General features: G+C 28.2%; 2 protein-coding genes across 3 annotated transcripts; both read left to right on the forward strand.

Moving 5' to 3' along the window:
- Positions 1-3,367, forward strand: LOC127239920 (20 kDa chaperonin, chloroplastic-like). The gene is made up of 6 exons (XM_051258303.1): positions 1-168; positions 259-455; positions 1,216-1,395; positions 1,493-1,648; positions 2,057-2,134; positions 3,010-3,367. The coding sequence occupies exons 2-6, from the start codon at positions 282-284 to the stop codon at positions 3,181-3,183; spliced, it is 762 nt and encodes a 253-aa protein (XP_051114260.1). The 5' UTR covers positions 1-168; positions 259-281; the 3' UTR covers positions 3,184-3,367.
- A 2,806-nt stretch (positions 3,368-6,173) lies between these two features.
- On the forward strand, positions 6,174-12,536 carry LOC127239802 (uncharacterized). Of its 2 annotated transcripts, none has more exons than XM_051258128.1 (8): positions 6,174-6,417; positions 9,107-9,392; positions 9,702-9,845; positions 10,682-10,741; positions 11,137-11,226; positions 11,328-11,386; positions 12,047-12,203; positions 12,313-12,536. In XM_051258128.1, exons 2-8 carry the CDS (start codon positions 9,114-9,116, stop codon positions 12,382-12,384), a joined length of 861 nt encoding a protein of 286 aa, XP_051114085.1. In that variant the 5' UTR covers positions 6,174-6,417; positions 9,107-9,113; the 3' UTR covers positions 12,385-12,536. The 2 variants fall into 2 exon arrangements, with proteins under 2 accessions (XP_051114085.1, XP_051114084.1); XM_051258127.1 differs by having other exon boundaries at positions 6,174-6,389.
- Positions 12,537-17,319: the final 4,783 nt, after the last annotated feature.

Consider the following 17,319-nt stretch of genomic DNA (forward strand, 5'->3'; position numbering starts at 1 on the left):
CCTTTCTGTTTCAGGAACCTTCTAGGGTTTCTTTATCCTCTCGTTATCCATCAGCGCACCATTCCAATCCTCCCACACTACCTACACCTCACTTACTCTTCACTGCGCTCCGCTCTACTCTGCTCGCATTCATTGCCTTGCCTATCAACACACGTTCTACGCTTTCAGGTAACGTATTTATCGCTATTCTCTTGCTCAATTCTCTGCAATCGTTGGATTTCATTGATGTGATTTGGTTTTCCGCTTTGGTTTGTACAGATTTCTGAGTTTTAGAGCGAGAAATGGCGACCATAAACCTTGCTTCAGTTTCTGCCAAAGGATTTGCTTCGTTTAATGGACTCAGGGCCACGGATGCTGTGCAGGTTTCGTTTTTCACCCCTGTGAAGCAGAGTGGGGGCTCTCAAAAGACGTTTCGTGGACTTGTTGTTAAAGCTTCCACTACCGTTGCTCCGAAGGTGCGTTTTGTTACAGTCAGTGATGTATTCGTTTCGAAATTCGATTCTGAGCTCGAAGTCGTTCGTTGTTGCATCTATTGTCTGTTTGTGAATGAATTTCGGTACAGCTGAAAATTGGTGTTTAGATTCATTGATTCGTATTCGGTTATTGAAATGCTCTGGTTTCTTTCTTTAGATACCAGTTGTGATGTTTTCGTAGTGATTATCTTAAGGAATAGATCTTTGTTTCTCATTTGAGCAGTTAAAGGATGTTTTTGATTCTTGTTTATTTCGATTTTGATGCGTCAGTGTTCTTGGAGTGAGGGTAATTTCTGATTATGTTGTAGACTTAGCATATGGTAAATTCTAAACCAAAAATCAGGAGTATTTATTATTTATTGAAGATTTGGATTTGGATTTGGATTTGGCGATTGAGAATAGTAAATATTTGAAAGTAAATTTGATTTTATGTGTAACATATTAAATGAAAAGCAGTGTTTGATTCAATAGTATTGGATGAACAAATTTGATACATAGTGCCGCAGCAGATTGAACCTTTAAGAAAAGGACCCCTAATGATTTACTGGGCTCTGAAATCTTATTTCCCACCATGTTTGGACCATTAGTTTCTTAGGCTGTGTTTGTTTGAAGGTTCGTAAAAGAATTGAGTATTTGATTTGATGTTTTTGAAGTAAAATTTTGGAAAAACAGTGAAATCCCATCCTTAATGTTCTATGGAAGTTTTAGCAATTGTTCATCTCATGTAATTTCTTATCTTCAGTACACAACTCTCAAGCCGTTAGCTGATAGAGTGTTGGTCAAGATTAAGACAGCAGAGGAAAAGACATCTGGCGGTATCTTACTACCAGTAACCGCACAATCAAAACCACAAGGGGGTGAGGTTGTTGCTGTTGGCGAGGGTCGCACGGTTGGAAAGAACAAAGTGGACATTTCTGTTAAGGTATTGTCACAATTCACGGCATTTCCATTTCCTGTTTTTATTTAAATGGCAGCAAGTTGACTTTTGTTTGGGGGGGGGGGGGTGTTTGTGTCTATAGACTGGTGCCCAAGTTGTATACTCGAAGTATGCAGGGACAGAAGTCGAATTCAATGGCGCAAATCATCTTATTCTGAAGGAGGACGATGTTATAGGTATTCTTGATACTGACGACGTGAAAGATTTGAAGCCCCTGAATGACAGAGTTCTCATTAAGGTTGGTTATGTGTTTGGGTTTTGAATAGTTGTTTGATGTGATATAAATAAGTATTGATATCATGTGATGCTTTGCATATAAAATTAAATTTTAGTATAATATAAAAAATGAAAAATAACTATCTGATTTGATTCTTTTTAAAGAAAAAAATTTATGAATAGTAAAAAGCTCCAAATTGACAATCGTATGGATTTAATGACGAATATTAAATCCCTTTAGCCTAAGTCTCTGTTACCAAGTGTGGCCTAAAAGCTAATGACGCTATGTTGTAGAATTTGAGTATTTGAAAGCAATACATTTTGTACCTGTGTGGCTTTTGAATATCTGAAATTTTCGATCATTCATAATACATCTTCTAGTCTAGTGCTGTTTGGTGTGAATATCTGGTGAACTACTATTATATCTCAGGTTGCTGAGGTTGAAGAGAAAACAGCCGGTGGTTTGTACCTGACAGACGCAAGCAAGGAGAAGCCTTCAATCGGAACTGTAAGTTACATATATGGGTGTGTTTATTTGTGAGATTTTGATTTTGGGTTTTGGTTTTGAATAGTAAAATTTTGAATTGAAATAGTTGTTTGATGTGATATAAATATGTATTGATGTGATGTTTTGAATAAAAAAATAAATTTTAGTGAAATATAATAAATGAAAAATAGGTGTTTCATTTGATTTTTTTTAGGAAAAAACATATTGGAATAGTAAAATCATAATTAAAGTTTGACAAGTAAACACACCCATAATTTTGTAAAATATATGTAATAGGTCACAATAATATTCCCTCCATCCACAAGTTAATGTCTTACTTTCCTATTTGGAACGTTAACAACTATGGTCTTATTTCATTTTTTGTACACAAAATTTACTTTTTTACTCTTCATTTATTTATCATTTTTAATATCTACTAACAAAGGGTAAATTTATCAATTTGTAACCAAAAAGCAATATATTTATCATTTTTAATATCTATCAACAAAGGGTAAATTTATCAATTCGTAACCAAAAAGCATTTACTTAAAAAAACCATGCAAAAATATTTTAGGACAAAAAAAATTGGACTAAGGGACTATTATATTCCTTCGCGGAAGAAGAGTCATTTTTTTCTTTTGCACGTAAATTTATTAATATCAGTATTATATTAGTTTGTAGTAGAAAAACAAAAATATTCTTATTAGCATTGTGTAATATAAAAGTATTTGTCTAGTTATAAGAATATTTATTATATCAGTTAATGACATCTATGTTTTGGGACGGACATAAATGAAAAATAACGTCCATTTCATGGACGGAGGGAGTATTAATTTTTAAAAAGATTGATTTAAGCACGATGTATGCTAATATTTGCTCGGGATGAATCTATACAGGTGATTGCAGTCGGGCCGGGCCAGCTAGACGAGGAGGGCAACAGAAAGCCACTATCAGTTGCGGCAGGAAACACGGTTTTGTACTCGAAATACGCAGGCAACGACTTCAAGGGCGCTGACGGTACAGAATACATAACACTACGGGCTTCGGACGTCATCGCCATCCTCTCTTAGAAAAAAAAAAAGAAGACATGGCTGGCTGTAAATGGCCGCGGCGCAATCTTGTAACGCTAGACCTTGCGTACATCTCTTCTATCGATCGCTCAACAGGTCAATCTAATTTTCATTCGCAATTATGGGTGGCTTTAGTAGATGATGTTATCGTATGGTCTATTTTAAGAGATTATTCTTGTTATTATTCTTGCTGTCCTTTATGAACATTATGGTGTTATTGTTCCTTGGAAGGGTATGGAGAAGACTTCTATTTTTTTTTTTCTTTTTTTTTTTTTTGGTGTCCCTCGGTATTACTCTTTCCGTCCTCCTCTAAGGATTAAGGGTGAGCATTGGCCGGTTCAAATCGAAAAAATTGATTTTTTTTTTGTTCAGTTTGGATTGTTCATAAATTTCGGTTTTGGTTTGATTATGATTTTTAATTTTTAATTTTGGTTAATCGAAAAAATTGAATTTTTAAAAATAATAAAAAATTATATATTAATAAATAATATATATTATATTTTTGAGTATTTGTATTTGATTGTATATTAAAATATATTAATAAATAAAAGTTCGATTTCTTCGGTTTTAAATCGAACCGAACTAGTTTTGTTCGGTTATTTGGTTTTGAAAAATTTTGGTTTGATTTCGGTTTCAATTTTTATAAACTGAAAGCCGAATAAAATTGAAAGTTCGGTTCGGTTTGAATCGACGGAATGCACACCCTTACTAAGAGTTATATTTACTTTTTGAGTCATTGTATTTAACATCAAAAATATTTTTATATTTGTATAATTTTTGGTACAAATGTTTTTCTACTGTATTATAAGATACTAATTGAAGTATTTTTATAATTTTTTTTTTAATTTATACTATATTTTGATAAATATGATTATTAGTGTCGGACGGATGTAGTATAGATCTGTCGAAACGGATTAGTGGGCGGATTGGCCCACAACTCACCGTAACTCGCAAATAAGCGGGTTGTTTGCGGGCCAACTTGCTGCGGGGCGGATCAAAATTTCATCCGTCCAACCCAACTCACCGGCTGGTGGCGGGCTAGCCCCCGGACTTTTTAAAAATATTAAAAGAATATTAATATTATAATATTTTCGTAATTAATATTTAAAAATAGCTAAAAAAAATAGTTTTATTGTAGAATTTAAATAATAAATATTTTAAAACAAATAACAAATATAAAAATTCTCAATTTTAAATATTATTAATTGGTGTATTTTAAAAAAATAATAATAAGAAATACTTTATTTTAAAAATAAATTATAATTAATTTTATAAATTTGTAAAATTAAAAAATAATAAAATAGAAGACGAACAAAACAAATGATAAAAAATCGGAACAAATAATAATGTCATGAATAGTTAAAGAAGAAAAACAATTTGTAGACAATATTGATAATTTATTTAAGCTAATGATAATATAAATTTTATTTTATTCGTCTTAACTTATTTATAATGGTATGTTTGTAATTTATAAAAAATTAAAATATATTCTTATATTAATATTTGATTAGTTTTATTATAATTTTTTAATATAACAGTAAAAAATGGTATAAAAATACATTTAGTTAGACGAGTGAGTACTAATTACTCTCTCTGTCTGTGGACTACTGGTACTAAATAAGGAAAAGACAATTGTTTTTGGACAGACTAAAATGAAAAAATAAGACAACTCAGTATTATATTTGCTTGACCCGCGGGCTAATCCACTTTCATCCCGCGGCTCATGCGGGTTGGCCCATTTAGGCCTGCATTTTAACGGATTAAAAAAATTACAACCCAACCCTCCTTAAGAGTAAGGTGGGACGGGCCAATTCGACGGGCTCAACTCATTTTGATGCCTCTAATTATATGGTCTCTGAATAATTGTTGGTTTTTGTTTTGATTCCTTTTTAGGCGATACTATAATTTTGGTCCCGTCCAAATTTGGAGGATGATTCTAACTAGTTAGCAAGAAAGCCACATATATTTGAGAAAGTACAAATGAGTAAGCTGTTGAGGACAAAAGTAGTAAGAAATATACTTAGGGTTGTTTGTTTACAAAATGTTTTACTAAAAAATATTATATCAAAATTTTTATTTATTTTTTATTTTTTATATTATATTAAAAAAATAATTTTATATTAAAAATATTATACTCGTTTCGTCATTCAGTTGTCTGCCTATTTGATCGGGTACGAATATTAAAAAAAGGAAGTAAAAATAAAAACTTACTTTTATGGATAAAGAAAAAATAGAAAATATGATATTTTGTTATTTAAAAAAAAAAGAAATAGTAATAAATTTGGGGATGACAATAAGAAATAGAAAATGAGAATAGTTTTGGATGACGGATGAAATATTAATATTTATTTATATCATATTATATAGTTATTTTAATTAAAATATTTTACTATTCAAATATTAATTCAAAATTTAAACTTTGAAACAAACACATCCTTTGGAGAGTATACAATTAAAAATTTTGTTTAAAAAAATAAGGTACAAATTAGAAAATAGTATTATTCCATCTTTAACAAATTATTTATTTTTCTGGTAGTTTCAATTCTCTTTTAGTTTCAATTTTATTTTATTTTTACTGTATATTAATATAAAATTAATAAATTTTAACCTCTATTTAAAAAAAAATAAACAAATAGCTACTTAAGAAATGAAAGGATATTATTAATTAATTGATAAGTCATAATAATTTTTAATAAATATTATTAAAAAATATATTATATACATATATTAACATAATATATATAATTTATTTATTTATAAAAAGTTATATTTATATTTTTTATATTAAATATAAAAAATATATTTATAAAAATTATAAAATAAATACACACAATATTTTTAATAAAAAACAAAGAGCATAAATTCAATAAGAGAGATTATTTAAATAGAAAGTACAAAATTAAAATCAAATACTTCACTTCAAATTAATTCAAAATAAAAATAAAAATAAAAATAAAAATAAAACAAACTACTATATTTAACCCTAAAACTATTCCGACGCCATACCGAACTCCCCTCAATTATTTCCCCCTTTCTTTCAATCTCACAACCGTCGGTCCTTTCTCCACCGCCATGCCCGCCGACGTTGCTATCTTCCTCCACCGCCTTCCTCCACCTCCTCCGTCGCCTTGCCGCATCGCTTCCGCCGCCGCTTTTCTGTGCCGCTTCGTTTCCCTCTACTGAACACCGTCACTGTTTTTTTTGTGGTACACATAATTTGCGTTTATCGTTTTGGTATGCATATTTGGCTAATAACAGAAGCTCTTTCTTCTTCACTGATTCAATTTGAGTGTATTGAAAATTTCATTATTGTCGAGCCTCGTTTTGTTTGTTTGGTTTTAGTTTCAAAGAATATGAGCTCAATATTGTTTAAACAACTAACTCAAACCAAAATCATACAAACAAACAAACCTTCTTGACCTTATGTATACCCATCCCAATCCGTAACTCATGGTGTGATTGTTTGTTTGAGATTTTGATTTGATTTGATTTTTTGTTATTGTTTCTTTAATGGAAAAAAGTTGTGATGAATCTAAGAGACAGTTGTTTGATTTGACGTTTGTGTGGTTTTTGTTTTGGTTTGGGTTTTTAATAGTAAAGTGTGAATTTAAATAGTTATTTGATATATGTAATGTTTTGACATTAAAATTAAATTTTAGTTTAATATAATAAATATAAAATAGGTGTTTGATTTGATGTTGGTGTGGTTTTAGGCTTGAATTTGGATTTTAAATAGTAAAATTTTGAATTTAAATACTTGTTTGGTGTGGTATAATATATTAATGTAATATTTTAAATGGAATAAATTTGTAGTGTAATATAATAAATAAAAAATAAATATTTAATTTGATGGTTTTGAGTAGAAATTTTTTTGGAATAATAAATCTACCAACAACCCACAAACAAACACACCCTTTTGTGTTTGATCTTGAGAATAGTAAAAGCTTGAAGTTATAAATATTGGTGTATGAATGATTCGATAGTATCCAGAGAGAAAAAATTGATTGATAATACTCCATACCAAAATCTACAAACAAACCGACCTTAAGGGTGTGTTTAGTTATGGGTGTTGGAGTTTGATTTTATGTTTTGAATAGTAAAATTTTAAATTTGAAATAATTGTTTGATGTGATATAAATATGTATTGATAGTTGTATGATATATTTTAAATTTAAAAAAAATACTATTGATTTGATGTATTGAGAGAGAAAAAATTGATTGATGAGAGGAAGACTCTAGACCAAAATCTACAAACAAATTGACCCTAAAGGTGTGTTCGGTTGTAGGTTGTGGAGTTGGATTTTATGTTTTGAGTAGTAAAATTTTGAATTGAAATAGAGTTTGATGTGATATAAATGGTTATTGATACGATATTTTAACCAATGAATTCGGAATATAGATGAAAGAAGATGAAATGTAGAATAAAAGATAGTGCATAGAATGTGGATTACCCATCTAATAACCAGCTGCGAGAATAAGTCTTGTACCTAAAATTAAAACCAAAAGATACCAAACTTCCCTCTAAATATAAACCAAACACATTTAGAATAAATAGGTTTGCATTTACTCATCATATTTAGGCTTTGTCATAACATTGTTGACTAGAAAACTTGCGATGCCTATGAACCATAGTGTTCTTGTGTTGCTAATGGAAGTAACCCAAATTAATGATGTACATGAGGTGTTATTATGTCACTAATGGAAGTAGTTCGCTTTTGGTCACCTTGAAAGTTATTTTTGATTTATTGACTCACCGCCTTATACTCTATTGCTCAAATGGTTGGCAACAGCGTTGTTTGCTTCTTTTATCTTTGCATAAGAATGCTTGATATGTATTTTTCTGAAATGATTTTTGTTTTCAACAATGGTGAATTTGATGCTAATACAGGGTTTGTTTCGTTTTGGCTTAAAATTGATTTGAAATAAGATGCTATTTGAATTTTTGTTTAAATAGTATTTTAATGTAATGTTTTGCGATAAAAAATAATATATTTTTATTGAAAACGGTGCAGTGTGAGCTTGAGATCACAAAAGAACAAAGTCACATTATTTTATTTGTACCACTTAGTTTTTATACTCTTTTCATTAGTTAACTTATTTTCATTCTCCTTTTAAGTTTGTCCATTAAATATATCTGTTACTAATTTTGGCAAAGACAAAAAAATTATTATTATTATATATTATTTTCATTGTCTCTATTTATTCTCTATAAATTTCATATATACCCTCATCTTTATAATTTCTTGTTCAAGTAATATTTAGTTTTCTAGTTTCTGTGCCGGCCCCAAAGAGGTAAATTTACCTGACGGAAGGATAATTAATTTATGTTAAGAATATTTATTTATTCAATATGTTAAACATCTATAGAAAATAATATATTATATTCCTATATTATAAAGAAATGGATGAAAAGTCGGATGATGGATGGAATAGAAGTTTATAAGAAATAGGAAGAGAAAAAAAAAACAAATATACAAATTTTCCTGAAAAACCATCATATAATTTATTCAGAACATCATATTTTAACAACTATTTTATTTCAAAAACATCAAAATAAAAAATAATGATAAAAAACAAAAAAAATTACAATTAAGCACACCTATAAAATTGAAACAATCTTGAAGTTTAAACATGGACCTTCCCACTCCAGCTCTATGTTACAATTGTTGAATTTTCACGTCACCGAAAACATATTCTTTGTGTTTTGGAGTTGAAATGAAAATAAGTTTTGCATTGTATGTTTTAAATGAAAATTAGATATTGGATGTGATGTTCTTAATTACCCTAAGTCGTTGGATGATGCGCCACTTTTGGTGTTTTCTATACTTGGTAGTTTACCTTTTTGAGCGAAAATTTTGTCGCAGATCAAGTTTCTCTCTGCTTTCTTACACCTTTCCAAATAACCCGGTTCGTTTTTCTGCAGAATTGTTATGTCATTCAATTCTGGAGATCAGACTGCTACTGAAGACAGCAATAAATTAGGACCGGACTTGTTTGGCTATTATGCACGTGAAGCAGCTGAATTGTTGTCCCAAGATGAACATCTTCCACCTTTCTCTAGTTACAAAGCCAACGGAAATAACGGCATCATCAACCCTGCTTCCTCATTTTCTCATGGACTAGGCGCTCAGCTTTCTGAATTTAAAAAGGAAAGATTGAAAACACTTCTTCGACAGAGTGTTTTCAGTCTTACCGAGGAGATCAATGAGGTAATCATGAGGAATGGGTGTCCCGGGCACAAAAAAATATCAAATAAAATACCTATTTTTCATTTATTATATATATTATATTTAAAATTAATTTTACATTTAAAACAACACACCAACGCATTTATATCATATCAAACTACTATTCCAATTCAAAATTTTAATATTCAAAATCCAAACCCAAGCCCGAGAACCACACATTCTCGACTTGGTAAATAAGTTAGCCTTTTGATTTGTAATTAGCTCTTTCTCTTGCATCGATCCATGATTTATTTGTTTTGATATATATATATATATATTTCCATATTTCAGATGGCAAATCCAGTTTTTTCTGTTTGTCGGATACGCTTATGTTTGAGATACAAAGAAAGCCTTTTAAGCTCAAATACATCAGCTTGCCAAAATGACCAATCACAACATCCCCAGAAGAAACACAAAGCATCGCCTGTGATTTCGGTGAGCATTGGCCTAACTACCTTCTGTACTACACTCACATGGAAAAATTAATTATTGTCATTTTTTACCAATTGTAGGCCTTGAGAGTATTTATCTTCAATATATTAATGATCATATGGACGGCAGTATCTTCCTGTCATAGTTTTTATTTATTATTTATTTTTTTGTCGCGGTTGTGTTTGTTTGTGAATTTGGAAGTTGGTTTTGAATTAAAATAGTTGTTTGATGTGATAGAAATAGATATTGATATAATATTTTAACACTAAAATTAATTTTTAGTATAATATAAAAAAAATAAAAATACGTATTTGATTCGGTGTTTTTTAAAGGAGAAAATTGTATGAATAGTAAAATTCTTGGTCAAAATGCTCAAGCAAAGCTATGTCTATTGACGTAGTGATCTCTTGCATTGGAACCCATGGTCATGGACCCGAATCTGTTAGTAAGCCGCAAAAGAATGTTCCTTGCTTCCATCATGAGTCATTTTTGCAGTCACTTGTGGTTCATAATCTAAGGAGAGAAAACTTGTGTTCTCTCGTTCTGGTTTTATTGTGTACGCTTAGGATGCTTTGACTTTCAATCTAGGAAGAAATTAGTTTAATTCTTGCTTCAACAGAATGGTCTTTAATCTGATTCGAACAATATGTGTATACTTTATGATTTCTGAACACTCCTATTCCAACAAAAATAGCTGATACGTTTCGTAAATTCATATTATTTCATAGTTACTATTTGTCATTTTTATACAAGTTTGATGAATTGAATCCTAATTCCAATATTCTCTAAATTTCTTATTTTCCTGTCTCAATTGCAATGCCGCCTATGGTCTTGGAAAGAATCCCAACAGTGGATCAACGACTATTGCTAATGTTGAAGCCATGAAAGAAAATGCAGAGGTAGCACTAACAGGCTTGTCACTGTTTTTTTTTTTTTTTTTCCCTTCTCTCTCTCTCTCTCTATATATATATGTATCTATATATCGTTTTTTTTTTCCTTCTCTCTCTCTATATATATATATGTATCTATATATCGTGAAATTATATGCATTAATGTGGAGTGTGTTTGTTTAGTATTTTAGTTTAAATTTCTATATATATGTGTGTGAGAAATGAAAGAATCGCGTCGCTAATACAAGAAGTAATATTTTGTATTGAATTTTAATTTTTTGTGAGATAATGGAGTATATATTATATATTGAAGATCGTGTCAGCAAAAAAATTGTTTGGATGAATGAAGCCTTGGTGTTTTATATGATAATCTTACTTAGTGAAGTTGCTCGTCTCCTTTTCAGATTGATGATGACTTGAGGATTATTTTAAATAATGATTCGAGTAAGGTTGAGGAACTGTTAAAGAAGCATTCTGGTGAACTTTCTGATACGGTATATCGCTGTACAAAGAACCTTGATTCTTTGTTCACAAATTGATTGTTTTGAAATTGATCATCTTCGTATGAACCCTTAAGTAATTATATAATGGGCAGTTAGATCACATGGAGCAAAAGCTTGAAGATCTTCTAAATGTTACGATGACCACTTGCAGGTATTTTATTCTCGCAACATACTTCTAATGTGTTTAGTTGAGTATTGCTCATTTTGTAAATGAAGATTTTTTACCTTTTTTTAATTTAGGGTGTTCTATAATACTCCTTGTATGGTAAATTTAGCTACATTCCTTTGTAAAAATACAAGGAAATAGAATTAAATTTTCTGGACGGAGGGATATTATATATATTGTGTTTTTTCTTTTTTTTTTTAATATTAATCGGGAAGTCTGAATGTTGATTTTAGCTGGGTGGAAAATTGGTCAGAATTTGGAGTATGTTTACTTATGCATTTGGATGAATTTTTTTTTTTTTTAATTTTTGTACATTAGGTATGAAAAATTGTAATTTGTATTGGTAATAAAAAAATAATATTTTACGATGAATTGTTAATTTTTTGTAAATGAGTAAAATATATATTATATATTTTGTGGGTATTTGTGTATATATTATATTCTTTTGGTAATATTAATTGAAAATAGCATCATAAAAAAGTATTTGGGGGTGGGGCTAGCGGAGGAGGAAGGGATATAAATGGTACGAAATCAAATTTGAAAACACGGACTCATCCAAAATATTTTTATTTTTAGTGCCAAGAGTCGATTAAAAATTACCTAAACGCAACGCCTAGTTTTAACATCTTCAAATTTCTTCAACAGGCCAATGACTATTACCGAGAAGCAGCATCTTCGTAAAATGATTCAAGGCTTGCCTCCCTCCCATTTAGATGGAATTGTCGACATCATAGAAAAGAATACTCCTCCGAGAAAATCCTCATGTGACGACAATGAGGTGTACGTCAACCTCGATGACCTGGTAAAACATATATATATATATATATGCATATCCTTTTCATATACAAGTTATATATCCAAAGCTACTTTTCGCATACCTAACTATAAATTTGTGTCGCCATTTTGTATAGAACGATCGTACTCTATGGAGATTGTATTTTTACATCCGAACATTCCATGCTACCCTCGAGAACGGAAGTTGATCTCAATAGGTAAGATTTTCTTTCTTTCTTTTTTTTTTTTTTCATCGATTTGTGTTGTATCTCATTTGCGAATAGTTAGCGCAAAGCAACAAATAAGACTTCGAAGGTTTATATATAAACACACATATGGAATTCTTTGTCGACTTTTAGCATATAGTCTGTAGTTTGTGTAATTTTTGTAGGGTTGAGGGAATTGTACAGATGAATTGAGTTCATTAACCCTATGGGGTTTTGTTTGGCGCATTTTGAATTTGAGATTTTTAGAATGCAAAATAGACAAAGTATATGTGATGACTTTTTAATAAGAAATTGTTTTGGATGTCTTTTATTTGAAGAAATAAGGGTGTCTTTATTTAGGACGTGTTTGTTTTGGGGTTTGGATAGTAAAAATTTTGAATTTGAATAGTCGTATGATGTGATATATGTGATGTTTTGAATGTAAAATTGATTTTTAGTATAATATAAAAAATGAAAAATAAGTGTTTGATTTGATATTTTTGGAGAGAGAAAAAATGGGATGAATAGTGTATTTAAAATCCAAACATATTTTTCGGGGTTTGGATTTTGGATTGTGATTTGAATAGTAAAAAATTTGAATGTACAAGTGGGTTGATGTCATGTTTTGTATATAAAATTAATTTTTAGTATAATATAAAAAATAAAAAATAAGTATTTAATTTGATGTTTTTTTGAAAAAAAAAATTGAATTAATAGTAAAGTTTGGGGAAAATCCCCAAACAAATACACCCTTAGTAAAATAGTTTGAAAAAAAAATATATATATTTACCTGAGGTATATTAATTTTTCTTTTAGAAATGTATTTTCGGGGAAATATATATATATAATTTTTTTACAAAAAAGCACTCTTTTTAATACTCACTTTGTTTTACCAATATAGTTTGTCTATTACAAGTGTAGTGATGTTATATTTAGTAAAAAAAATTTGATTTTTCTTTAAATTTTTATTTAAATTTCCAATTATATCAGAATTTTTTTGATGTCGGTTAAATTTAGGTACAATGTAAACAACTTTGTCACCTATAACTTTAATTTAATTTTAATAAATAATAATTAATTTGTTCATTCTTATATTAAAATATTATTATTTTTTATTATATTAAATTTTTATTAATTATTATTCTTTTTATTCAAACAAAGTGGCATAATTATTTTTATTTGTTTACACAATTATCACTAATGAACTTTGTTCGTATTTTTCTTACGCGGTTGCACTATCTACTTTATTCAAAAATTATAATTTTATATAAATTTCAATTTTCACCTGAAATAGAGTAAAAAGTAAAAATAGATTGAAATATTATTTCTATATATTTTGTGTAAAAGACTGTAATATTATGTAAGGTGAAGTAGTATTTTATTTATTTTTTGATAATGTGAAAACCCGCAGCAACTACCTGAAAGTGCGCACTGGGTATATCTCCGACCGAATCTAATACTTAGCAAACTAGGCCTAATAAGGCAAGTTACACTAGATGAACCACGTGTGGTATATAAATCTGGAGGCGTTTGTGGTTTGAATCCATACAAAAGTCACAAAGAAATCCGTAAGGTGAAGTAGTATTTTGATATTTTGATATGATCTAATATTTTATTAGTTTGTTTAGTTATTTGAAATTGATTTGTAACGTAGTGTTTTTTAAATTTTAATTTAAATAATATTTGAATACTATATTTTGTTAAATAAAATAGTATACTTTTATTGAGAATAGTAGAAAGTTGATAATATTATTTTTCATTTAAAATAAAAACCAAACACACCATGTTATATTAGTATTTCTTTCTTCTTTTTTTTTTATAAAAAAAAGGAAGAATACATTTATAATGAGTATTGACAATTGGGCTGATATTTTTTAAATAAAAGAAAAATAGGTCACATAACCTATATTATATATATTTTTTAATATGAAATATAAAAATTTATATTGTTAATATAAAAAATAATATTTGATGTTGAATTATTAATTTTTGTAAGATAATAAAGTAATATATTGTAAGTTGAAAGAATATTTATTATGTTAGGTATGTAGTAAAATTACTAAATTAGGAAATAGTAATCTTGTTTTGAAACGAACGAAAATAGAAAATGATAACCTTTCAATGGGACGAAGGAAGTATTATATTTCATTCATTATTTTTATATTACTTACATCATTTTTTATACTTTAACATAATTTTTTTTTCACTAAACCAAAATACAACAAACATTACCGGACTATTCTCTGTCTTCAAATTTTGATTTTTTTATAAATATAATATTTTATACATTAAAAAGAATTAGATACGAATACCATTATTGATATTTTGCATCTAAAAATATTACAAAAATGTTTTATTATTGGTAAAAAATTAATTTATGTATATTTAGGAGTTTCAATTTAAAAGTTTTTAGAAAAAATTAATATTGATACTATTATTGATATTTTTGCATTTAAAAATATTTTAAAAAGTTATTTATATTCTAATATAGGTAAAAAATATATATAGACTTACATCATTTATATATATTTTGGGACGTTTTATTTTTGTTTTAAGATTTTTTTTTTTGTATTAAAAAGAAAATATGTAGATAAAATTAATATTAATATTATTATTGATATTTTTCATAAAAATGATAATTTCTTTTATTATTTATATTTTATTATAAATAAAAAATATTCCCTCCGTCCACATATAAAATGTACACTTACTTTTGATGCGGTGTTTAAGAAATAATAATATTTTAATTATAGTGGGTGGTTAAAAGTAGTGTAATGACATTTTTGTCTTAGCTTTTTTGGTATAAAAGTAACAATGTGATGTAAAGTAAGAGTATTTATAAAAAAAAAGTGAGGTTTTTAATAAAAAATTTACTTTATAATTGGACATCCGATGAATGATTGAAATGAGTTTTTCCAAAATAAAAATACATATACTTTCTAGCTGAAACGAGGGAATATTATATATATATATATATTTATATATTTAAGTAGTTGTAACTTTTGTTTCACCCAAGCTCTTCAAAAAGTAAAAATCGACCCTACGCTTCATTTACAATTACTTCTCTTATATTTATTGTTTAAAAATTTATTTTATTTCATTAAAGTATAATATTAAATTTTAATATTTTATTTAAAGTAGAAAGGACCATTTAACTGATACATTGGTGCAGCCAGTTTTTAATGTCCATTAATAACTACTGTTTTAGGGTTTTTAGCATTTAATTTCTCCTCCTTAATTCGATACGAAAAATAAATATTTGATCCTAAAAAATAGGTCTGAAATTTTTTTGGATCCAACGGTTGAAAATCCGGAACGTATCTGGTCTGGTATAATTTATCAAATAAAATTTTAATTGAACTATGTTCTAATATATTATAAATATATAATAAAATAAAATATCAATTATATATTTAATATTAAAATTTTTAATTATCAATAAAAAATATTTTTTGTATTGTAATTGTATTTATTTAAATTAATGCAATTTATTTTTAATAAAGAAAATTATGCAAACCAAATTTAAAATAAAAATAAATTAAAATTCAGGCTAGTCTGACCCGGCACAATTTAAACAAGGCCATGGTTGAGCTTAAGCTCTCAGGTTCGATTTAAAACGACTTTTGGCGTCACTTGATGGATCGGGTCTACCCCCACTACAAAAAAATAGTATATTTGTAACGGAATTTCGTTCCTAAAGTTCACGTACCTAACGTAATTCCATCTCTAATTTTGTCTCTAATATCATTAGTAACGGAAAAAATGAATTTAGGAACGAAAAAATATCGCTACAAAATTGATAATTTCTTACAGTGCCCCGACTAATTCTATCTATTAATAACTAACATAAGGATAGAATGCTATCGGATTGGCCAAATCAATCATCATATCGGCTTCTAGCCGCCATTGCTGAAAAGGCTCGGCTAGTCTATTTCATTTCTTCGTGGTATGATAATTAAAAGATAAAGACGAGTTGATCTTCCCCGACTTGTAAGTTGTAAGTGTTATGATTTGACTTGATCGTACGTGACTTATTCGCCCGAAAGATTGCTTTAACATAACTAAGATTTTCGTATTCATTGGCTAGACCATAGGAAAAAAGACAGCACCCCAAGCACGATGAAATAAAGATTTTATATACCGTTCAAAAATCAGGTTGAGTCTGTCCCGTCACAAAACAAAAATACATCAGGTCATTTTTACCGGTTCTTTTATTAGATTTATTTGAGTTTTCGTAGTAGATTAAGAGATAATATTATTTTATTAGTTAATAAAAGTTTGTAAAATAATTTCAACATTTATACTGTTTATATTTTATTTATATGTGTAATAGTATATTTATAACTTAATAAAAAATTATGAGTGTTTAAATATTATGTGATTACTCTAAGTATAATAACAAATAAATACTTTTGAATTGGACAGATAAAAATGATAAAAATAATATTTTTAATTAAAACAAAAATATATATATTATTCTTGTATATATTAGGAACAGTGTATGTAAAACAAACAAACCATTTGTTAAAGGGTGGAATTACTATTATTAGTATCTTCGTCCCACTTTGAAGTGATACAATTTGTAAATATATTAATAAAAAATAATTACAATATAACATAAATAATTATATATTAATATTAAGATAATTAATATTTAAAATTTTTAAAATATAATTAAAATATATAACCTTTTATAAAAATGAAACAAAATATACCTCTACCACTATAATATGTAAAAGTACCTACATGGTTAGCCTAGTGTGACTTGCTTGTCGAGCTTAGTTTGCAGAGTATTAAATTTAGTCGGAGGTTTATCCAGTGCGCACTTTTGGGTAGCCGCTGCAAGTTCTCACGTCAAAAAATAAAAAAAAATAAAAAATAACCTACTGCATGTATGTATAAATATATATAAGACTGCATAATATTCTGTAGCATTTT

The sequence above is a fragment of the Andrographis paniculata genome, unplaced genomic scaffold (genome assembly GCF_009805555.1).
Source record: "Andrographis paniculata isolate CXL003 unplaced genomic scaffold, ASM980555v1 Contig78END, whole genome shotgun sequence".
Lineage (NCBI taxonomy): Eukaryota > Viridiplantae > Streptophyta > Magnoliopsida > Lamiales > Acanthaceae > Andrographis > Andrographis paniculata.